The sequence below is a fragment of the Prunus dulcis genome, chromosome 4, assembly GCF_902201215.1.
Source record: "Prunus dulcis chromosome 4, ALMONDv2, whole genome shotgun sequence".
NCBI lineage: Eukaryota > Viridiplantae > Streptophyta > Magnoliopsida > Rosales > Rosaceae > Prunus > Prunus dulcis.
In genome coordinates, this window is record NC_047653.1 from 19,702,398 (window position 1) to 19,726,526 (window position 24,129).

At 41.7% G+C, this 24,129-nt stretch overlaps 1 protein-coding gene across 2 annotated transcripts; it reads left to right on the forward strand.

Moving 5' to 3' along the window:
* Positions 1-15,753: 15,753 nt before the first annotated feature.
* LOC117624756 (rhodanese-like/PpiC domain-containing protein 12, chloroplastic) lies at positions 15,754-23,633 on the forward strand. 2 transcript variants are annotated; one of them, XM_034356188.1, is made up of 8 exons: positions 15,754-16,106; positions 16,767-16,883; positions 17,188-17,279; positions 18,007-18,107; positions 18,222-18,332; positions 19,573-19,681; positions 21,755-21,805; positions 23,318-23,633. In XM_034356188.1, the coding sequence occupies exons 1-8, from the start codon at positions 15,869-15,871 to the stop codon at positions 23,396-23,398; spliced, it is 900 nt and encodes a 299-aa protein (XP_034212079.1). In that variant the 5' UTR covers positions 15,754-15,868; the 3' UTR covers positions 23,399-23,633. The 2 variants fall into 2 exon arrangements, with proteins under 2 accessions (XP_034212079.1, XP_034212082.1); XM_034356191.1 differs by having other exon boundaries at positions 15,777-16,100.
* The last annotated feature ends 496 nt before the right edge of the window (positions 23,634-24,129 follow it).

Sequence of the window (24,129 nt, forward strand, 5' to 3'; positions counted from 1 at the left end):
GAATTTTATCAATTTCTTGCGGCATCACTCGGAAGTGTTCGCCTAGTCTTATGACGATAGGCTGGGCATCTCCCCCGAGATCATCAGCCACAAGCTTAGCATTTCCCCCGTTTACAAACCAGTGCATCAAAAGCGCCGTTCGTATAACGCCGAACGGTACGAGGCCATGAGAACGGAAGTTGACAAGCCCCAAGCCATCGGCTTCATCAGAGATGCTACATACCCTATATGGTTAGCCAACTCTGTCATGGTTCGGAAAGCGAAAGGTGGATGACAAATGTGCAAAGATTACACCGATCTGAACAAAGCCTGTTCGGAAAGCGGCAGCTTCCCATTGCCTATAATCGACTAGCTCGTGGACGACACTGCCGGTCACAAGTTGTTCAGCTTCATGGACGCTTATTCGGGGTACAATCAGATATTCATGCACCCTGCCGACAACGAGCATACAACGTTTATCACAGACAGGGGATTGTATTGCTATAATGTGATGCCGTTCGGTTTAAAAAATACGGGGCTAACATATCAAAGGCTCGTCAACCAAATCTTTGCCAAACATATCGGCAGCATCATGGAGTTGTACGTCGATGATATGATGGTAAAAAGTAGGATGGCAGAGGAGCACCTACACAATTTGGCCCTTATGTTCGGTATACTGAAGGACTACCAAATGAGACTAAACCCAACAAAGTGCGCCTTCGGTGTATCTTCAGGTAAGTTTCTCGGGTTCATGGTCAGTCAAAGGGGAATCGAGGCCAACCCCGAGAAAATCAAAGCCATAATCAACATGGATAGACCGAAGACATATAAAGACATTCAGAGCCTTACCGGGCGAGTTGCCACCTTAACACGTTTCATCTCCAAGGCCACCGATAAGTGCGTGCCGTTCTTTAAAGCCTTGAAAGGGGGCAAACAACATATCGTGTGGACTGCCAAATGCGACCAGGTATTTCAAGACGTAAAGAGCTACATGAGTAAAACACCATTGTTGTCAAAGCCACTCCCAGGGGAGATTCTGTTTCTCTATCTTTCAGTATCTAGCACTGACGTCAGCTCGATGCTAATACGTAAACCAGAGAAGGCAGAACTACAGATCTTCTACATCAGTAAAGCACTGCAAAATGCAGAGCTTTGGTATCCTCCCTTAGAACAGCTAGGCCTGGCTCTCGTCATCTCAGCCCGACGACTTCGCCCATACTTCCAGGCACACGAAATCACGGTCTTAACCAATCAACCTCTTCGGCAGGTGCTCCAAAAACCGGAAACATCCGGCTGATTGATCAAATGGGCAATCGAGCTAGGAGAGTTTGACATAAAATTCAAGCCAAGACATGCAGAGAAAGGACAGGCCGTTGCTGATTTCATCTTCGAGCTCACACCTATGATAACACTCGAGCCGGTAGATTCACGTACTGATGCTGAAGAAACTTGGTTGCGTAGCGCCATATGTTTCGATCCGTCAACTCCAGTGTGGATCCTGCATGTTGACGATTCGGCAAATCAGCAAGGGTGCGGAGCTGGCCTTATACTTACTGCTCCAGACTGGGTCAAGGTGGAATACGCCCTCCGATTCAGCTTTCGAATGTCTAACAACGAAGTAGACTATGAAGACCTCTTAGCCGGCCTTCGACTGGCCAAGAGCATGGGCGCCAGGTAGATATTCATCCACAGCAACTCCCAACTCATCGTAAACCAAGTGACTACCGATTTTGCAGCCAAGGATGTATCCATGACAGCATACCTGTCATCAGCACACCAGCTACTTCAGAAGTTTCTGGCTTACAAGATTCGGCAGGTACCCAGATTGGAAAACAGTCATGCCGATGCACTCGCCAGACTGGCCTCAGCAATAGAAGACAAAGTTGGCAGGTCCCGGTAGAGATATTAACTCACCCAAGCACTACGATTGATGACGTATGTGCCGTGCGGTACGAGGACACTTGGATGTCACCAATACATGCTTACTTGACGAACGACGTCCTTCCTAATGACAAAGCCCAAGCAAGAAAGCTACGGTACCGATCGGCAAGATACACCGTTATCAACAGTATCCTGTATAAGCATAGCTATACCATGCCGTACCTAAAATGCATAACTATCGAAGAAGGGGACTATGTCCTTCAGGAGATCCACGGCAGCGTATGTGGTGACCATTCTGGATCCCGATCGCTGGCACAGAAGGCCTTTCGGCAAGTGTATTACTGGCCATATATGCATCAAGACGCGAACACACTAGTGAAGAAGTGTGACAAATGCCAACGATTCGGTAATGTACTCTACATCCCTGCCGAGCCTTTAACACCGATCGTAAGCCTATGGCCTTTAGCTCATTGGGGACTGGACTTAATTGGCCCAATGCCGCAGGGTAAAGGTCAGGTCAAGTATGTTGTGGTAGCCATGGACTACTTTACCAAATGGGTCGAAGCCGAAGCTCTAGCAGCTAGAATGGAAGATTTCATCTGACTCGCATTTGCTGCCAATTCGGTATCCCCTACGCAATTATCACTGACAACAGTAAGCAGTTTGATTCGAAAATCTTCAGATAGTTCTGCACTTGCCTCAAAATCAATCTGTTTTTTGCTTCGCCAGCTCACCCCCAATCAAACAGTCAAGTCAAAGCGATAAACAAGATCATTAAGAAACTGCTGAAACGGCAGCTCGACAACTTCACGGGCTCCTGGCCAGAGAAGCTTTTGAACATCCATCGGGGAAACCCCATTTTCTCTAGCCTTCGAGTCGAAAGCCATCGTCCCTGTAGAGATCAGTGAGCCTTCCTATCGAACGGAAAGCTTGGCCCCAAAGGCAAATGAGGAGGACCTTGCGTTAAACCTCGACCTGATCGAAGAACAAAGAACGCAAGCCAACATTCGGAATGAAGCCTACAAGCAGCATGTATCCCGATACTATGACTCAAAGGTCAAGGCCCGCTCTTTCTGAATCGGGGACTGGGTCATGCAGAAGGTCTGTCTAGCAACAAAGAACCCCATGGAAGGGACCCTTGGACCTTCCTGGGAAGGGCCTTATGAAGGGTTCTCGGAAGGGGACTTGATATTCTATTAGGTAAGCAAAATGCTGTCCTACCATTTGGTAAATTAGAGGATGGAAAGGCTTGATCCTGGCTCTTTCGTGCGTCTTCATTCGAAAGCAGACGTCTGGGGAGTGAGAAGGTCGCTTCAAACGACGAATGATGGGACTGAAAGGGCGCCTCGTGTTTTGCGGCCCGCGTGCTGTCGGACCATCCGCAGAGCGAACGACACGTGGAGTGTCCACTCCCACGTGGCGGCTCATTAATGCGCCGTTTGGTTTTTCGAGGCGTACCGTTGCGAACCCTCGCCCTATAAATAGGGGTGACTCTAGAAGAGACATTCACTTTGCATTTGTGAGTGAAGCGAGAGCTCTATTAAGGTGATTTCCGACAAGAGCTGACGGCAACAAAGGCGATTTCTGACCATTTGATCTGTAGTCAAGGCGATTTCTGACCATTCGATCGGTAGTCAAGGCGATTTTTGACTAGTATAATCTACAGTCAAAGCGATTCCTGACCAGACCGATCCGCAGAAATGGTACCATTTGGCATCCTTTTAAATACTTTATTGTCTGTGCACGTCCTTCCTTAGCATGAACTAGACTGACCATAGGGTTCCTTTCAGTAGTCTAGTTGCCATAGGTAGTGATGTAGGAATGGGTAGGCTAGTCTTTTGTATGGCCCTTAGTTTCCTTTTCTGTGTTTTGTAGATGTCCGATAGCGAGTCACAACTCGAGAGTAAACCCAATGCGTTCGATGGGGAGTCATCGGACGGTCCATTTGATACAGATAATGAGGCCATGAGCCTCGATGCCTAGTACGGAGAAGATACCGATGTCGAGATACTCGGTGAAGGCCCAAGCTCCGTTCCTATACACAGCATCAGGAAGAGGCTGATGACAAAGCAGCCTATGCCGTTGGCTGTGGTCTACCGTGACGGTAGTCATGTCAACGTAGTCCAGCACCGGGAGTCTAGCTCTGGTCGTCAATCGGAGGCCTCCACTTCCGTTCATGGAGAGACAGTTGCCGAACCCTCTCCCCGCCTTAGGGTATCGATAGTATGTCCTAGCAACCCTAGGGTACCCATAGGAGTGTCGAAGGAGCATCTGTTCGGCATCGATCACCGAACGAGAGATAGTTAAGTACCATGCTGAGTACTGCATCCTGGACTCGGTGAACATGAGGATCCCGGGGCCTACCGAATCCCTCAAGAAACCAAAAGATGGCGAAGTCATCTTTTTCACCGACGTCCTTCTGCAGGGGGTTCGGTTGCCGCTGCAGCCTGCCGTGTAGAGGATACTGGCGCAGATCGGGTATGCCCCTGGCCAGTACAACCCCAACTTTCGGGTGGCGCTGATGGAGGTGATTGTGGCGTTCGGTGTCGCCAGGGAAGGGGAGGCTTCCTATGAGCAATTCTCCTATCTGTACAGCATTACGAAGTCCAAGAGTGCCAATCACAGAGGCTGGGTTCAGGCCAACTGCTTGAAGGCTTCCGAAAGGGGGCACTTTGTCAGCGATGTGCCGACTTCTCAGAAGTCGTGGAGGAATCGGCGGGTGCTTTTGTTCGGCGATTGGGAGTCACCATTGGGACAGCCCGTCAGTTTCCACGTCCCTACGACCTTCCAAATTGCCGGTAGGTCAGATTGCAGATCGGTAGGTGGCCAATTGCCTCTCTTAAGATTTTAACCCTATTTTGTTTCTGTTCTTGTAGGCAAACTGAAGCAACCGAGCCCCAGCAATCAGAGATTCGGCAGGTTGATAGAGTTAGGTTGAAAGTCCTTGCCGTTGAGAGGGTGTACCCCAAAATTTTTGTTCACTAACAACCTCATCGAAGCCAAACTTGTCAGCCCTGACAAGAGTAAGTGGACTTATTTTTGCGTTCTCATTCATATTATATCAATGCCTTACCGATCTCCTTCTTGTGCAGTGACGGACGCCAGAAGAGCTGCCGAAGCCAAGAGGATGAACGAGTCCTCGAAGAGGCGCCTCATGATGGGCCTTCAAGGGAAGAAAAAGATTCGGCAGGCGGAGGCAGTCCCAGTTCCGTCGGCTGGGGTTGATCCAGAGGTCTGTCCTGGCTGTTGAGGATGATGACAATCCTGCCGATCCGGTCACCCTCGCATGCCCATTGAAGACATTCCAATTTGCGAATCATATTCGGAAGGCTGTGAGAGGTTACCGTTCATCAGAAGAGTTCACCGTCCTGCGGGACAGGAAAGTGGGCTCTGAGATGGTGGATCTGCTCTACAGATTCAAACGGTACAACCCCGGACAGAAGCTGAACCTGAACTTTATTGCTGATCCTCCTCCCCTTCCCGAAGGTATTACCGAAGAGATGATCGAGGACTATGAGAAGGAGGACGCTCCGGAAGAAGCCTGTGCTGCTGAGGGCCCTGCTACTGCCGACGCTGCCAATGAGGAGGCTGCCGCTTGAACTTTAGCCTTGTAGCTTTCTTAATATATTTTGTATCTGCCACAAGGCAGCTCTTCTGAACACCTTGATGCCGAGGGCATCTTTTAATTTTGTTTAATAACTTGTCCAACTACCAAGTGATCACACTGTCGGTAGATTTTAGAGTTTAATCATCTTAATTGCCGTGGGCTAAATAAAAGATTGACTGCCAAGTAAACTTCCAATTGGTAAAGAGACTTAGGACCGAATCATTCTAATTGCCGAAGGGAAGTAGAAGATCGATTGCCAAGTGAAATTTCAATCGGTAAAGAGACTTAAGTGTTTTTCATTGACGAGGGCTAATAAAGGATCTACTTGCAATTGGCAAGTGCAGGTAGGATCGGTAGTACCGAACTCCTGCTTATCTGTTGCCGTAGGCTAAGTAAATGCTTAATTTATAATCATAGGACAGTGTGTGACCGATGGTCCTTACCGTATCTTTTAAATAATGAAAAAAATAAATAAGCACACCGAAGGTTATGACTATATATAAGCCGAAGGCTTTTTCATTAATTGATGCCGAAGGCATGAGTTACAGGTTCATTATATTACATTTTTGCCCATGCCGTAGGCTAGGTGACTTCATTTAAAATAATATTTCAAATGCTCTACGTTTCAAGGATGACCGAGGGTCTTGCCATTGAAGCCCCTTAGTCGATAGGTCCCCAATCGCAGGATGCCAATGATCTCATACGGTCCCTCCCAGGAAGATTCGGGGGTTCCTTCCGTAGGATTCTTGGTTGCGAGAGAGACTTTTCGCATGACCCAGTCCCCGATCCGGAAAGAGCGGGTTCTGACACGTGAATCGTAATACCGAGAGACGCGCTGTTTGTATGCTTCATTTCGACGGTTGGCTTGCGCTCGGTGTTCTTTGATCAGATCGAGGCTCAAAGCGAGGGCTTCCTCGTTTGCCTTCGGAGCAAATTTTTTCGTTCAGTAAGAGGGCTCGCCGATTTCCACGGAGACAACAGCTTCTGTACCGAAGGGGCTTTCACCGGTGGACGTTCGGTAGGACATCCGGATGGCCCATAATGCTTCTGGAAACTTCTCTGGCCAAGCTTCTTTGGCTTTATCGAGCTGTCGTTTTAGCAGTTTCTTAATGATTTTGTTTATTGCTTCGACTTTGCCGTTTGACTAGGGGTGTGCTGGCGAAGCGAAGAACAGATTGATCTTGAGGCGAGTGCAGAATTGCCTGAAGAATTTCAAATCAAACTGCCTACCGTTAACGGTGATGATTGCGTATGGGATACTGAATCTACAGCAGATGTGGGTCCACACAAAGTCCTCTATTCTGGCTCCCGTTATGGTTGCTAGAGCTTCAGCTTCTACCTATTTGGTGAAGTAGTCTATGGAAACCACAACATATTTTACCTGGTCTTTCCCTTGCGGCATCGAGCCGATTAGGTCGAGTCCCTATTGGGCAAAAGGCCATGGACTTACGATCGGCGTTAAGGGCTCGGCAGGAATGTAAGGCACATTACCGAACCGTTGGCATTTGTCGCATTTCTTAACTAATGTATTCGCATCTTGATGCATAGTCGGCCAGTAATATCCTTGCCGAAAGGATTTGTGTGCCAGCGATCGGGATCCTGAGTGGTCCCCACACACGCCGCCATGGATCTCCCAAAGGATGTAGTCCTCTTGTTCGGTGGTGAGGCATTTCAGATACGATGTGGTGTAGCCGTGTTTGTAAAGGACATCATTAATTACTGTATATCTTGCCGATCGGTATCGTAGCTTCCGAGTCTGGAATTTGTCGGTGGGCAGTGTACCATTTGTCAGGAAAGCATAGATGGGAGACATCCATGTGTTCTCATACCGTACGACACATACTTCGGAGGTTACCATGCTTGGTTGAGTTAAGATTTCCACCGGCACCCTTCTCCCGACCCGGTCATTGATTGCCGAGGCTAAACGTGCCAGCGTATCGGCGTGACTGTTTTTCATCCTAGGGATCTGCTGAATTTCGTAGGCCTGGAACTTTTGAAGGAGTTGGTGGGCTGCCAATAGGTAAGCTGACATTGAGGCATCTTTGGCAGTGAAATCTGCCGTTATCTGATTTACTATGAGCTGTGAGTTACTGTGAATGCTGATTTGTTTTGCGCTCATGCTCTTGGTTAACCGAAGGCTGGCTAAAAGAGTTTCATACTCTGCCTGGAGTTGAATCGGAGGGCATATTCGACCTTGGCTCTGTCTGGAGTTGTCAACACCAAACCAGCTCCATAACCTTGTTGATTTGCAGAACTGTCGACGTGCAGAATCCAGATGGGAACGGAAGAGTTGAAGTGCTCGGAGTTCTGCTTGCTTGGCTTCCCGGCATCGGTGTTTGAACTGGCTGGCTCCGATATTACCTAAGGTGTAAGCTCGGAAATGAAATCGGCGACAGCTTGACCCTTCTCTACTAGCCTTGGCTTGAACTGTATGTCAAATTCTCCGAGCTCGAACGCCCATTTGACCAATCGGTCGGACGTTTCCGATTTTTGGAGTACCTGCCAAAGCGGTTGGTTGGTCAAGACTATAATTTCGTGCGCTTGGAAGTATGGGCGAAATCTTCAGGCTGAGACCACGAGAGCTAAAGCTAGCCGTTCCAAGGGAGGGTACCGCCTTACTGACATAGAAGATCAGTAGCTCTGCTTTCTCTGGTTTGGGTATTAGCACCGAGCTGACGACAGTGCTTGATACTGATAGATACAGAAATAGAACCTATCGTGGGAGTGGTTTCGACAATAATGGTGCTCTACCCATATAGTTCTTCAAGTCTTGAAATGCTTGGTCGCAATCGGCAGTCCACGCGATATGTTGTTTTCCCTCTTTCAAGGCTTTGAAGAACGGTACGCACTTATCGGTGGCTTTGGAAATGAAGCGTGTTAAGGCAGCGACACGTCTGGTAAGGCTCTGAATGTCTTTCTGCGTCTTCGGCCTTTCCATGTCAATTATGGCTTTAATTTTCTTGGAATTCGCTTCGATCCCTCTCTGACTGATCATAAAACCCAAAAACTTTCCGGAAGATACACCGAAGGCGCACTTCGCCGGGTTCAGTCTCATTCGGTAGTCCTTCAGAATATCGAGCATAAGGGCCAAATTGTGTAGGTGTTCTTCAGCAGTCCTACTTTTTACTAACATATGTCAACGTATACCTCCATGATGCTGCCGATATGTTGCCCCGCATTCTTAAGGCTGAACGGCATGACGTTATAACAGTACAACCCCCTGTCTGTAATGAATGTCGTATTCTCGTTATCGGCAAGGTTCATAAATATATGGTTATATCCCGAATAGGCGTCCATGAAACTGAGCAATTCGTGACCGGCGGTGGCGTCCACAAGCTAGTCGATCCGGGGCAACAGGAAGCTGTCCTTCGGACAGGCCTTATTCAGGTCAGTATAGTCCTAGCACATCCGCCACTCGCCCTGAGCCTTCCGAACCATTACTGAGTTGGCAAGCCAGACAGGGTACGTAGCTTGCCTGATAAAGTCAATGGCTTTTAGCTTGTCAACTTCGGTACGCATAGCTTCGTACCGTTCAGCATCATACGATCGACGCTTTTGTCTGACGAGCTTATAGGCGGGGGAGATGCTGAGATTGTGGCTGATGACCTCAGGCTATATGCCCGGCATGTCATCATAAGACCAGGCGAAGACCTCCGTATGGTGCAGCAAGAAGTAGATGAACTTCGTTCAGAGGTGGGGGTTGAGTGTGGTGCCGATCTTTACGCAACAATCGAGATGCTTTTCATCCAGCATGTCTGTTTCCAATTCTTCAGCAGGTTATGCCTGTGGTGTTGGGTTTTCTTCCCTTAGGTCATCAACGAGTCCGTTACCGATCGGTGCTCCTTGGACATACAATGTCTCCCTGGGAGGTTTAATAGCTACTGATTTTAGTGCCGTTGCGTAGCACGTCCATGCACTGAGTTGGTGTCCTCGGATAGTACCTGTGCCATTATAAGTCGGGAACTTCATCAACAACATATGGGGGGACAGGTGCGCTTTGATTTTGGTGAATGTCGTTCGTCCAATTATGACGTTATATGCTGTTGGGCAGTCGACGATGAGAAATTGGTCATAAGTCATTGTTTTTCGAGGAGCAATGCCGAAGGCGATGGGCAGACAGATACTGCCAACCGGCTGGACCATATCCCTGAAGAAACTAAGCAGGGGCGTTATCTGGAGATTGACCTGGCTAAAGGCCAGTCCCATTCCTCTGAAGGCATCAGCAAAAATCACATTTACCGAACTTCCAGTGTCGATCAGTACCCGCCCTACATCGCAGTCGGTTATTTCAGCTCGAATGATCATCGGATCGTCATGGGGGTAAAGGATCCCTTCTTCCTCCTCTTCGCAAAATGTGATGGGCTCCCATCCTACCTTCGGCACCTTGTTGGGCCGGTTGGCTTCTATGCCGAAGACTTGAGGGTAGTGCGCGGCCCGTACATATTGATCTGTCGATTCCCGTTCGGCACCGGTGCTTGCGGTTGTCTAGCAATATACTAATCCAGCTTCCCTTCCTGAATTAATCGCTCGACAATTTTCCTCAGACTTATGCATTCCTCAGCTTTATGACAGTTGTGCTGGGGGTATCGGCACAACTTGCAAGTATCTCGGTTGTCCTGCCAATTAGGCTTTCGGTGATTAGGCTTAGGTATTATCTCGTATTCGTTCATCAGAACAGTCTCGTAAGTGGTGTTCAGCAACGTTAAGAATTCCTGAGCGCGGTAGTGATAAAGCAAGGCCGCAAGGTGGTCATTGTGACCGTATTTTCCTCGTCCTTTCTTTGAGTTTCCTTGCCGATTATCACGGTCATCTTTCCGTTTATGCCCCGCTAAGGATTCGTCCGTTTTCTTGGGGGCATACGGTGATCCTTGCCCAAGATAGCTTTTCCAGACTGATTCCTCCTGCCGAGCCAAAGGCCCGAACTTCGAGTTGAAGTACTCAGCCTTGGTGTGGATTGCCGCTTGCTTCATTAGCTCATCATAGGTGCGCCAATTGCTACTATGCACGAGGTACCGGAAGTGTGAGGACCGAAGGCCACTCTTGAAGGCGTCGTAGGCTGCCCTATCATCCGTTTTCAGGCACCTCGAGTATTCATGACTGAAGCTCGCATCATATTCTCGTAGTGGCTCGTCCTCTCTCTACCGAATAGTGTACAGATCATTGGCAGAGTACAGACGGTCCATTTGGATCATAAAGTAATTGAGGAAAATTTGTTTTAATTCGTCGAAAGTGTCTACTGTTCCCGGCTCCAGACGGTAGAACCAATTTAATGAAGCTTCTGTAAGGGACGATGAGAATAGCAGGCATTGCCCTTCGTCGCTGAGTCCCTTGCACCCTATTGCCGATTGGAAGGAATGGAGATGCGTTAGAGGGTCTTCGACACTGGTGTAGAACAATATGCAAAGTGGCTGTATATCTCTATCCTGCAGTGAGGGCTTTATGCGTTCGGTGAACGGTCCTTGCCGAAGTTTGCCCCTGTCAGGCTCTTGGGAGGGGGTCCTATCGTTTTCCATCTTCTGAACCCTCTGAAAGAGTAGACAAATAGCGGGGTCCTGGCTCGGAACTTCCTCGTAACCATAGTCTTCGGGATTTCTCTGCGGACTTGAAGACCTTGCCTTGGAAAGTCGCATGGGAGTTGCCAAACGGTAGGTCGATCTGGTGGTTTTAGAGGGGATGTACTCGTCGTTGGACTCTGCCTCCGATCCCAAGCCCCGTACCTTCCTAATGGGAGATTTATTTCCCATAACCCTCATCCGCGAATCCCTTAGGTGAGCATCGATTCTGATCGGAGATCTCTGTCTTTCAGCATCCAGATCGTTGATCCGATGGCGGCAATCGGAGTAAACCTTTTTCGGTATGTGTGGTTGATCCTTGGGTGCTGGAACTACCAACTGCTTGGAGGGCGCAAGTGTTGCCTTTGCCACCTTCTTACCCTTCTTCTTCCAAATGGGAGTCTGCAGGCTCTGGGAAGATTGATTTGTTTGGATATTCTGCGTGTGCTGCTGATTGAGCAGTTGCTGGGTTTCGTCTACTTTAGACAAGAGAAGATTGTTATGCTCTTGGAGTTTAGCCATGTCCTGCCGAAGAGAAGTGATTTGGACCAGAAGCTCTGCTTCACCGATGGTTTGAATCACGGGTGAATTACCGAAAAGGGTGCAAGGGGGCAGCGCAGGGCTTGCTCCGCTTTGCCTTTCGAACGGTAATCCATCTTCTGACAAGAACGTTGGTACCGAAGTGGTCCCCATCTGTTCTAGGGATAGTGGGTCGATTCAGATCATTTCCCACAGACGGCGCCAAACTGTTGATGCGAAAAAATGATTCGGTAACTTTCCCGCTCAACTTAGTGATGTTGGGCCTTCGGTGTGCTCTGGGCCTCGGTGGAGCGTGCGATCTGCAATACAGCAAACGCTCGGTAAGGCCTAGGGCACCAGTGTGGTACCAGCCGAAGGCTCTCCGATGCTTAAATAAGTACGGGTTTGGTAAACTTGAACTGACATATCAATAGGCAGTATGCCGTAAGTTCTGATTACCTCTATTTTGGGGAATTGTGCTCCTCTTATAAGGCTTGGGAGGTGTGCTAGTTGAGTAGATTTTCGATGTGAGACTGTTGACATCGATTGTGGGCCTGCCACGTGTCTTGGAGCAGGAGGTTGCCCTAATCAATGAATCGGTAGACTGGGTGCCGAAGGCTATTATGGTCAGGTTTAACCTTGTCCATGTGTCTGGTTCTCATTGGCTGTTCATTTTGGTATAAACACAATCAATCATGGAGTCAAAGGAATTTGAGCCAGCAACGACGGATAGAAACTCGTCAATTATGAAGCCATATGAAGCCAAGACAACAATGGTGGTGAAAGAGTCTGCATCGCAATGGGCAAGAATTGATCAACCATGGAGTCAAAAGAGGGAGAGCTAACCATGGAATAAAAAGTCAGGAGAGTCAGTAGTAGTGGATATGTATCAGTCAATGATAGAGTCAACGAAAGCTGAGCATGCAGTGGTGGTGGGGAGAAATTGATCAACCATAAAGTCAATGGAAGTTGAGCCAGCATTGGTGGTGGGGAGAAATTTGTCATCTAGGGAGTCAAACCAAGGAAAACCAGCATTCATGATGAAAGGGTGAATAGTGGTTCTTGAAAGGAATTGGTTATCCAAAGAGTTAATGAAAAGAAAAATAAACCAACAAACAAAGTGGAAGGGCCGCTAAAATTAATCTATATAATAGTAGAATAGGGTGAAACCATCATGCTTTCACGATCCAATAAATCGAAATTAACCTATATCATAGTAGAATACGAATGAATCTATCCGTCTAACGACTACAATAATATGATACCAAATCTAATGATTTGGAGAGGAATTAGTTGACAATAAAGTAAAAAGAAGGAGAGCCATAGGTGTAATGTCAATTGACTGGGGAGATTACAAGAATGACAACGAATGATCTGGAGATGTTTAAGCACCCCTTAGCTTTCTTTAAGGGGCCATTCCTTGTCTTTGAGAAAGTCACCATGTGAGACTTCTTGTTTTCAATCTTCTCTATAGGAATCTTCTTTCCTATATCCTCTCTCCCACAAAACTAAGCTGCTGAGTAATCTTTGTGGTGGTGGTTATGTGCTATTTAAAACTCTAAAAGACTAAGAGGATGTTAATCATGTACAAATTTAGCAACAATTTGTTGATGTCCAAAACTAGATACAACTTTAATGTGATTTGATCTTAGATAGTATTAACTCAGGGAGCCTTTGGCAAGTGTGGGACTTCTTGCCATTCATTCTAGTGATGACACGCGTCACGAGGCCGGCATGGTAGCCTTGGTCTGGCCCGTGTCTTCATTAGGGATGCTATTGAGTTGTTGGGCTTGGGACTCACATTCGAAGTTTGGAGGGTCCTTTTTGTCATTATGTGGTAATGGACCATGCTTACCTTTCGGCAAGTATGGCCAGGGCTTACATGGTGACTGTTTACTAGAGAGTTGGTCCTTCGGCAGGTGTGGCCTCTAGTACTTGAGCTTGGTGAACTATGGTATAAACAGTAGTACCCCAAGTTGATGATTGTGAAAGGAGCTTTTTGGTTGGGCACTTGTCTTAGAATCAAGTGGCCAACTAAGCAATAAAGTCATGTCTCATATTGAAGGGAAAAAGAACCCATTCCGGTGGGGAGGAGCCATCAACTCTCAATTTGAAGGATGGGGAGGAGAGTTTGTGAGAGCTCTCTGTTTTTCTTTTGCTAGTTTTCTTGATTATTTTAATTTCAAGGAGAGGGAAAAATGGGGCTTTCAAATAGTGTTGGCTCCAAATAGCAAAGATGTTGTTATGGAACAAAAGCTTCCGTAGCTATTGGTAACAGTACATATTTTTCCAATATTGGAAGAAGTTCTAAATTCGATTCCCCCCTCCTACTTTGATAAAAATAAAAATAAAGAAAAATGCATCTTAAATTTCTTAGAGTTTTAAATGCTAACCTATTAAATGCAATAGATTTAATAGGGTTAATGCTGAGATTTTGAGGGCTCTATCCGAAACTTAAACTCAGGCGTTGCATAATTTAATACGAAAATACTATTTAAAAAAATTACCATTAATTAATTCCATAAAACCATTTATTTAGTTATCAAGCATATATATATATATATATATTGAAATTTGGATACATATCTCAATTCAAATTGAGATTTGAATATGACTATTTCATTTTGAACTTAATAAACTTTAGAATTAGGGTTTTCACATTTCAATATTGAAATCTCTAAAATTGAAAGAAAGGAAAAGTCAAGTGGTTGAAAAGGAGAGTCAAAGAGAGAGAGAGAGAGAGATTGAAGCTGATTACTACTTACTAGAAAATAAGAGTTTGTGAAATTTTTTGTTTTGTTTTGAGTGTGCGAAGGTCTTGCATATCTTAGATTGATGAAAAAGGGTTAGAGGTGTATAGAACAGAGGAGTACACGGGGTAGAGTAAAAGATAACTCCAGCAATACCGAAAAAGGGTTAGAGATGTGTATATACCTGTTTTAGTTGTTGTGCTTTCCTTATTTATGTTTCTCGTTGTCGTTACAAGTTTACAACTATAATGAGCACAACAATACCACCCAAAAAAAAAAAAAGTACGCCTAATTTAGTGTTATGTTTTATAATGTTATTTAATTGGTAATGAGTTCTATGTTCCTTAAGGTCATTTTATGGAGATTTTTGTTATTTTGAAAAAAGAAATTAATTATAAAAAAAAAATGTGGATCAATCTGACTCAAACCCGCACCTCCAGAAAAATATAATTTTGACAAACCAACTCCATGAGGCCCTCAAAAATTGGGGACTCTGTGCAATGGAACTGCTTACATTACCTCATGACCTGCACTACAACCCGCACTATTATCACAACTAGTATGACCACAAATTTGTAGATTCATAACCTCCAAAATGATAAATTTAAGTTCATAAAGGGCCTCAGTTTAAGTTTCGCATAGGCCCTCAAGATCTCTAGACCAACCCTGTGGGATTTCTTTGTTTCCATTATATAAACTAGCCCTTTGGCACATGCTACGCATGTGCCAATTGGTTTTATTTTTTATTTTTTATTTTATTTTTAATAACATGGGTAGTTATGTTTCATTAAAGTAGGACCTATTATTTGATTTTGTTTTTAATTTTTTTTAATTATTAAAAGTATAAATTTACCATATTATCTTCATTTAATTAATTATAAATCCATTTACATTATATGAATTATAAATTTATTTCCATTATATAAACTAGCCTCTCCGCACATGCGCTTTCGCACTTGCGAGAGGCTTTTCTAAATTTTTTAAATTTTTTTTAGAATTAAAAAAGATAATGGGTGTTGTATTCCATAAAAATAGGATCCATTATTTGATTTTTCTTTTAATTTTAATTTTTTAAAATATGAACAAGTGTGAATTTACCATATTATCCTCATTTAATTAATAATTTCAATTCTTAATGTTTGTATTAACTAATGACAATTTCTGGTATTTTGAATGTTTCACCATTCTCTGCTTTTTGCTTTATATATATAGATTATAAATTTCTTCTTATCGAAAAGTTATAAATTTCTTCCATTAAAAATTCAAACAAGGAAATTAACGCACACATTTTTGTGTAAATTCCAAGTATAAACATAAAATTTGAGGTGGCAAACAAATAAGGAAAAAAGTTATTTTTTATGAAGCCGTTTTTAGTTAATTTAAAAAGGGATATGCATTTCTAAAAAAAGGAAAAAGGAAAAGGGATCCTCAATGGAAGAGATATATATAAAATTATTTTATGCTGATATGCATACCTGTAGAAGAACCCACAGTTCACAAGAGGGTTCACAATATACTGAAAAGTCTTGACACAATTCTCTGTTTCTCTCTTAATCAATTTGAAAACCAAGGGAAGCAAAATGTTAAGAGTTTCTCATCTGACAGCAATAGCGCCTCCAGCTCTCAGTGCTCTTAGACTATCTCTGAGCCCCACTCTCAACCTCCTTTCTCCTTCCAACGTTCACAAAGTCTCTACTTTTGCACATTCTCAGACTTCTCTCTCCCTAATCTTCAGACCCAGTTCCCTACATTCCCCTTCTTTGAGCGTGAAGTGGGTTCTGCAGCGTATGGTTGGCAATCCATGTCCCAAGGGTACAGGTGCCTCGTAATATCCAAACCCATTATTTTTTTGCTTCCTGATTTCCAAATATTAGTTGGGTTTAAATTTTTTGTTTTTGTTTTTGTTTTCTGTTGTTGGGTTCTTGAGAAAAGTGGAGAAGTAGGAAAAAGGAATGAAATTTCTTGCACTCATGTTTTCCGTTGCTTAGAAAATTTGGGAATTAAAATACTGAACTCTAAGACTGAATTAAAAACAAGCGCACCTCACTATAATCCAGCAGGATATGAATGAACAAAATGCTTTTGTCACAAATGAGCTGGCTTGTGAGGCTCAACAAATCCTCTTGCTGAGAGTACTTGTGGTTGGGTTGTAGTTAAAGTACTTAAAATTTGAATCTTCTTAGCACTACCAATGTAATGAAAATAGGGTGGAGTTGATTGAAAGATTGGAGTCTTTATTTTCTAAGAATACAACACGTCTCTCAATTGTTTTGCTCTTGCGTGATTCCTCTTCTTTTGAGTGCACAATATTGCTCCGTCTTCTTTTCAATGACTGTTTATAAAATATCTGAGGGTTGGTTTTAAAACCAGTGCACGACATTGGCATTTGGTTTATTTGTTCATTTCTACTGCTAAGTTGCTTTCTGTTATGTATATTACATTTCCTTGTTCAAGTGTTCTAAATTCTATTCCCTTCAGCTTCGTTTAGTGCTGAAAGTAGCTCTGGAGATGGAAGGGAAATATTGGTGCAGCACTTGCTTGTTAAAGAAGACAACCTTAAGCTTCTTGTAGATCTTCAGCAGAGAGTTTCAGGAGGTTAGTTTCCTTAAATTTTGATGGTTAAAAAAGTCAAAAGTCAAATTTTCTGTTTAGAATTATTTGATAACTTTTCAGACACTTTGAAACTTTAAGTTTTACTAAATTTTGTGGTTTTCTTAAATCATAATGGTGGACTGCTTGTCCTTATCTTTCTTATTTTTATTTTTTATGCATAACATTTTTGTTTCCTATCGAAACAATCAATCATAATGGTGAAAGCACTAAATTTAAAGTCGGACATTCTCTTATACAATTTGGCTTTTCGATGCTGTGCTTTTTCTAATGCCATTCTCTCATTCAGGTGAAGACCTCAGTGATCTTGCTGCGGAATACTCGATATGTCCATCCAAACAAGAGGGGGGAATGCTCGGCTGGGTGAGGAAGGGGCAAATGGTACGCTGATGAGATATCTATTTGTCCTTCAAGCTTTCTAAAACACTAGGGGCACTGGAAATTACTTTGTTGTCTAATTGTTGTTCTCTGAGCTTTGTTGTAGTGGGAGCGTCATAGAAAGAAGTAGCAATTGCCATCTGATGATGTTAATTATTCCATCTTGGAAGTATGCTATGTCTTCTCCCAAATTACCTGTTGCATAACTTACAGGAAACTTTATATTTTCTTGGGACTTGTTCTTGTGTAACCTCTTTTTTATGAAAAGAGAGTAGCCCTGTCCACTGGGGGCCCAATTGGCCTGTGGGTTTCATAATGGAGGTAGCACTATCCCATCCCATGATATTTTGAGGGTTGGTTCTCTAATATTCCATCACACATGATCTGGTTTTGTAAGGAAGTTCTAGACTCTGTAGTACCGGAAAACTATAATTACAAAAGCCAAAGAAGCTTAGTAGTAAGGAAACAGTAATTTATTTTGTGAATCACTAAGGCACTGGAATGTTTTCTATGTTGCTTAATGGATAATTCGCTGCCTTTACTTTTGTTGTTTAACATAAAGTAATGATTTTTGAATCATATGTGTATGATGATGACGTATTACTTTGTGAAACTGAAATGAATGGCAGTGAAAAGGCTGATAGGAAAAATACACTTAATAAGTATTGATCTGTATGTTTGTTTATGGGCAAATATGATTTGACAGAAGTGTGATGACAAATTGTCCCAGGTACCTGAGTTCGAGGAGGCTGCATTTAATGCATCTTTGAATAAAGTTGTAAGGTGCAAAACAAAATTTGGGTGGCATTTACTGCAGGTACTGTCAGAGAGGTATGGCTTAAAAACTTGTCTTGTACTGAATCTCTTACACGGAAATGCCGTCGAGGTGCAGATTAACACTTGAATATACTGATCTGTTTATGGACGTGCACCATATTCTGTTAGGGAAGAATCAGTACTCCAAGACATTCAACCTGAGGAGCTTCATGTGAAAATGCAAGATCCCAGTTTCCTAGATGAGGCCCAGTTGATTGATGTTCGAGAACCCGAAGAAGTGTATGTTCTAATATTTTATTTCTGCTTGTCTACACATTTTTCTTTTGATGGATGTTCTGATTTCAAATTCTTGGAATGAACTTTTAATAGTGCGTTTATCTATATATATGATCATATTATATTGAGAAGTTCAAATTTGAAAGTTAGCAATTAACCAGAAAATTTTGGTATATGATGTGTTGTATCATAAAAAGAGCTTTGAACTGGAGGGATATTGGGAATACTTGAAAGAAATCAAGAATGAAATTGGTTATAACAAGAAAACATTGTTATGGGGAAAACTGCAGTTAATTTGCAGTATTTATGAAATTTTACCCAATTTGAGGAAACGTCATATATGGATTAATGTGCAACGCTAGTGGCGAGACAGTGCATAATCTTCTTTACTTCTTTACACTACTACTTTGCTGAAAATTTGGGGTGCTTCGTTTTTCTCTTGACCGGATAGGGCTGTGGTCCAGTCTGTGGGTAATGTGCTTTATTGTTGGAATCATCGTTTTAGAAGACATTCTTACAGTGATGTTTGGAATCTGACCCCTTTGTGTGCTATGCGGTGTTTATGGTGGGAGAATGGGAGATAAATGCTAGGACATTTTACGATGTTGAAGCTTCACCTTCTAAACTCAGTTTCTTTTCTATTTGTTGTCTATACGAGTTGTGGGTGTCTTAATTCTTTTTATATCTTATGTTGATAATTTATTAGATCAAGTTTCATTTAGATTACAGCTCATTCTTTTTTGGTGCATCTTCTATGTTCTTCCTGCAATAGAACTCCCCTTTTCTTACTAATATTTAGTACTTATAAAAAGTATATTTATATAAAAGCTTGGCTCCTTAAAACTGAGGAGGAGCTCCTCTTCACAACAAATAGAGTTTTGACACTTATCAAATTCCTTGAACTTTATTTTCTTTTGAATTTCTTGAACCTTTTTTTGTTGTTGGAATTTTAGAAGTGTCATTATCTCATTTGTTGTGAGGAGGAGCTCCTCCTCAATTAAGGAGCCAAGCCATGCTCTTTATTTTTCCCAAGATAAGTATACGTAGTGTTAAAAAATGCAAAGAAAGTTTTTAGTCAGGAATTAATATAGAAAAAAGTTGTCTACACATGGAGAAACTCGTTGTAAAATTTTAAATTAATTCTGCTGGAGCTTTTGGCTTTAGCATGCATTTTTCTCTTTTCTTGAGCTAATAACTAGGATTCTCTGTGCTTTTGAAGACATGTATCACTTTTGTTTCACAGGGCGCAAGCTTCTTTGCTGGGTTTCCAGGTTCTTCCCCTTCGAAAATTTGGAAGCTGGGGACCTGAAATAACAACGAAGTTTAATCCTCAAAAGGATACTTATGTTATGGTAGGTACAAACCTTTTTGTGCTAATCGTCCCCTCTGTTTATTAAATAAGAGAAATATATTTTTGAAATGAAATTAATATAACCAAATAGTTTTAGAAAATGAACATGAAAAATTTCATAATTATGTTTCATGCCTATCTTTTCATGAGCGGGTCATCGTTGTGGGGATAATGTGTAATCTTGTTCATAGATGAGTTATCTTCTTATATGATGGCAAGACAGTGATACATTAAGATATATGACACCCAATCTACATCTCCCGGTCCAGTCTCCACTTTTGCATTAATGAAAAGGTTAGCTGTAAGTTGTAACCTCTATAATATCTCATCACCCTTGACCACTTGCTGAACCTTAACCCTCGGGTTTGGTGAAATTGGCTATCCATTCCTCATTTGCTTGTTTTTCCTCTTACCCACATCCCAAACAAGAAAGAAGCAAAAAAGAAGAGAAAAAAAAGAAAGATGATTAAGTTCTCATCAAATCCATTTTGGAAACTCTATATATTTGGCCCCAATCTTTGCATGTCTAAGCAGTAATCTGCCTGAATGTGAAAGGAGTGTTTCTGTTTCCTGTATTTATTAGGTGCTAGACTGTCGACAGAAAAATATTATAAATTGCTACCTTTGAGTAATTAATTAGAAGACAATTATGGTGGGACACTTATGTAGATAGTAATGGGAACTGTCGTCTTGGATACTGTAAGTAATCATCCGTTCTCTTCTAGTACCAAAATGTTAAATCCTCTGGCAGTCTGCGTTTGTTGTTGGCAAGGATAATGCCGATAGGTTATGAGCCCCTCAATTAAATATTTTCTGCATATTTTAAGTTCTGCCCTTTGTTGTTGTGTTGCCTATTACAAATCTGCCTATGAAACTTCCTACTCTCTTTGATTGTAGATTTATTTTGACAAAGGGGAGGGGAAATCTTCTTATTTTGTATCAATCTGTTTTTAGCATTGCACAATGATTCACTCACTCACACATTTACATTTGTGTGTTTGTCGTCGTTTTTTTTTCTAAATATTGCATTATCATTGACATTCAAAACATTTATATACATGATTGTGTTTGTTTGTATGCATGTGCATTGCCTGCGTTTATTTATATAACTATTACAACCTGGAGATAACGTCTTTGCTTAAGATTTGACCAATGCTGAGTTGTATTTTGAAAGAACAGTGTGATGTGAAGTTTTAAGGCAGGGCCAGGGAGACATTAAGTTTAAATGACTTTCACATTTCTAGCTTCTACATTTGTTTTTCACTAATTGGTGTATAATTATCTTCTGATTAGGAAAGAGAAATCTGTGTTTGAAATTCTTCTACAACTCTCTCTTTTTTTTCTTTTTCTTTTTTTCCGGTAAATATATTCACATGGTAGGCACACCAAAACTTATAAAATTATACTCAGTAGCCAATAAACTTCTATACTTCAATAAATCTTTTCTTTTTTTTAATTAAAGAGGGAGGGGGACTTCGAAATTAGGGCCTCTTCCATCATTGCGAACAGAGACACCACTAAACTAACAACTAGTTGATTACTATTCAATAATATCAGTCACAAAATTTCTTTAAAAAATATTTGCTATTGTATATGATTAAAATCAGGCTTCATAAACAGTCCATAACTTATTAGAATTTTATGATTTTTTTGCACTTTTCTCCATATGTGTATGCATGCGCGTGTGTGTAAGAAGACGCACATATAGGGGCAGGTTTTTAACCAGTTGGAGGTTTGAGATATATATTTTAGAAAAAGCAGTAAGTTGGAATAGAAGAAATTTCCAGCCATGGAAAATGGCACCTTCTATATGAAGTTATGAACATAAAATGTCCTCAACTCCATTCTTCCATTATACAGACAAAAAGAAGGTCCTATGAAACAGATTGTTTTTCACATTGAGTTTCTGTGGCTTAATTTCTTTAAAGGAAAAGGGTTGTATCTTAGTTTTCAAATCCAAGAGTTTAAACGTGAATTCATTCTGTGCTGTTTATTGTCCTTTCACTTGACGTTTTATGTCAAATCCTCACTTTTCGATTACTTTATACTGATGTTTCATGTTTCCAAAATGCAGTGTCACCATGGCGTGCGATCATTACAAGTTGCCAAGTGGTTGCAGACACAGGTAAAGCTCTTTCTCCTATGTTATTTACCCTAACTGGAATATCCTATACTAAGTTAGATGACTTCATTTTTTTGCGGGATCCAGATACTACCTCAGTGCTGATTTTTTGCATTTCCTTTATTTTTCACATTTTTAGTAGCTGCCTCACCGTTCATTTGTTGAAGTATATATTTAAAGGCCTTTAGCCAGTGACCGACACATGTTTGCTCTGCTCCTCATTGAGCAACTTTATTGTTTCTAATTTGAATTTCCTCTGTCCTTGCCATGTATTGGAAAGTCTTTAGGAAAACATTTGAAGCAAAGTTGAAAGAAAAGTTTTTGGTGTTTAACTTAGTCTAACTTTTACTTATAGCAACCATTAAGCAGAATCTCTTGTAAACAGCATCAAAATGCCTAAGAAGTCGAATGTAATTAATTTCACTAACACCCTACTGAAACTTCTGAATCTTATCAAAAGACGCACTATATATATGAGGCCTTGTACATAGTAACTTGTTCCAGTCAAACATCTACGCTCATATAAATAAAGTTGTTCGCTGCCATGGCCCGAAGGAGCCTTAAGGACTTGTACTGTGCTCAAGCAAAGGCTCTGGGCAACAAGTAGGATGGAGCCTTGACTTGAGCATTATATTAGTGCAGGGTTTAGGGTTTCTGTTTACTTGTTAAAACGTGTAGCCTCCTTGTTCCCATTCCTAGCAGATCATAATTTGTCTTTTCTTAGACAACGAAATAAAACTTTTCTTGTTCCATTTTATATCGTTTCAATTTCCGTCTACCCATGCACATTTTATTTCCTTTTATTTTCATAAAAAAGGGTCTTTATTACAAGTGGCCCCTGAACGTTTTAAAAGTCTATAATAGTCCTCAAACTCTCAAATCATCAATGTTGTCTTCATCTTTTGGTGTACACATCAATTTGGTTTGTGCTGTTGCATTCCGACAAAGCTTTTGTTAAACTTGGTCACTGGCCACGGCGCGACAAAATTTAAAGGGATATTGTCAGCAAAATATAGCTCATTTTAGTCCTAAAACTCACGTTTTTGCCCAACAATGCCATATGCTCTCCAATTAGGGTTTCACATTTAGCGTCCATCAGGGTAGGAGAGCATATAGCCTTGTTGAGCAAAGTACGTGAGCTTTACTTTATCATGGGTAGATTTGTTGTATTTTAACAAAAATACCCTTTAAAGTTTGTTAGATGACCGATTTTAATGAAGATTTTGACTGAACGCAATGAGAGGGACCAAACTAATATGTGATCAAAAGATTAGGAACCACATTGATTGATTTGAAAGTTCGAGGACTCAAATGAGCACTTTTGAAAGGTTCAAGGACATTTGGTGTAAAAAAAACTGTAAAAATAAACGTGCTACCTCATATACATATTGCATTACACCATTATTGAATAAGAGTCTAGAGTCTTAAAGTTCTTGTTTCCAGCCATATACTGATTTTGGTATTCTGTTTTGTAAAATTTTCTTTATTGACTAAAAAGGATCTTTGATGGTGCAGGGGTTTAAGAGAGTATTCAATGTTTCTGGTGGAATTCATGACTATGCTCAAAGGGTTGATCCAACAATTCCAACTTACTGAGATCTATGAGAGAATTTTACAAAACAGAATTATTTTTTTCTTTATACAGCAAGTGGTTTCATATTATCTTTTTTCCCCTTTACCGTCCTAAAAGACAATTCAGATGCTGATTCAAATTGTTTGAGGAAATGAAATTTACTTCTTCATTTTCTCTTCTCCTTCCACTGTCTTCTTCATCCTAGTGGTTTCATATTTTTGCTCTTGGAAATAAAATTGTTTGAGGAAATTAAATTTACTTTTTCATATTATCTTTGTTCGCCTTGGGCAATGGAAACCTTATACTTGTACATATTAATGCATTGATAGCTAATGATTGACAAACATCCAAGAACAAAAGTGAGAAGAAAAAGATAAAGTTTAGGTTAATAATATGATAAAAGCTCCTCAACAACCCAAACAATTGTTTGAATGGTACATAGGAACTCTCATGCAAACAAAAAGAAAAAGCATGTAATTGGGAAAGGAAACAAAGGTGACTAAGAACACAACTTAAACTACCGTTCTAACAAAAGAAATAAAAACACACCTAAGAAGGTGATCATTTTTAGTTCTCCAAGAAAAAGACTACAAGGTAAATGCTTAACCTTTTATCTCTTTTTCTTTTGTGCAAAAAGAGACTAGATCATAAGATACTTGGGTTAAAATGAAAAAGGCTTAGCTCAACTAGAATAAGCAAAATTAATTTGTCATTATGAATGTTTTTGTGTTATAAGTTGTGGCTAAATTCATTT

Excerpts from the sequence above, each read along its gene's own strand:
- LOC117624756 (XM_034356188.1), top strand. The coding sequence starts at position 15,869 with ATGTTAAGAGTTTCTCATCTGACAGCAATAGCGCCTCCAGCTCTCAGT. Across the intron at positions 18,108-18,221 it reads CTGCAGGTACTGTCAGAGAG|GGAAGAATCAGTACTCCAAG; the intron begins GTATGGCTTAAA and ends ATATTCTGTTAG. Across the intron at positions 19,682-21,754 it reads AAAAGGATACTTATGTTATG|TGTCACCATGGCGTGCGATC; the intron begins GTAGGTACAAAC and ends TCCAAAATGCAG.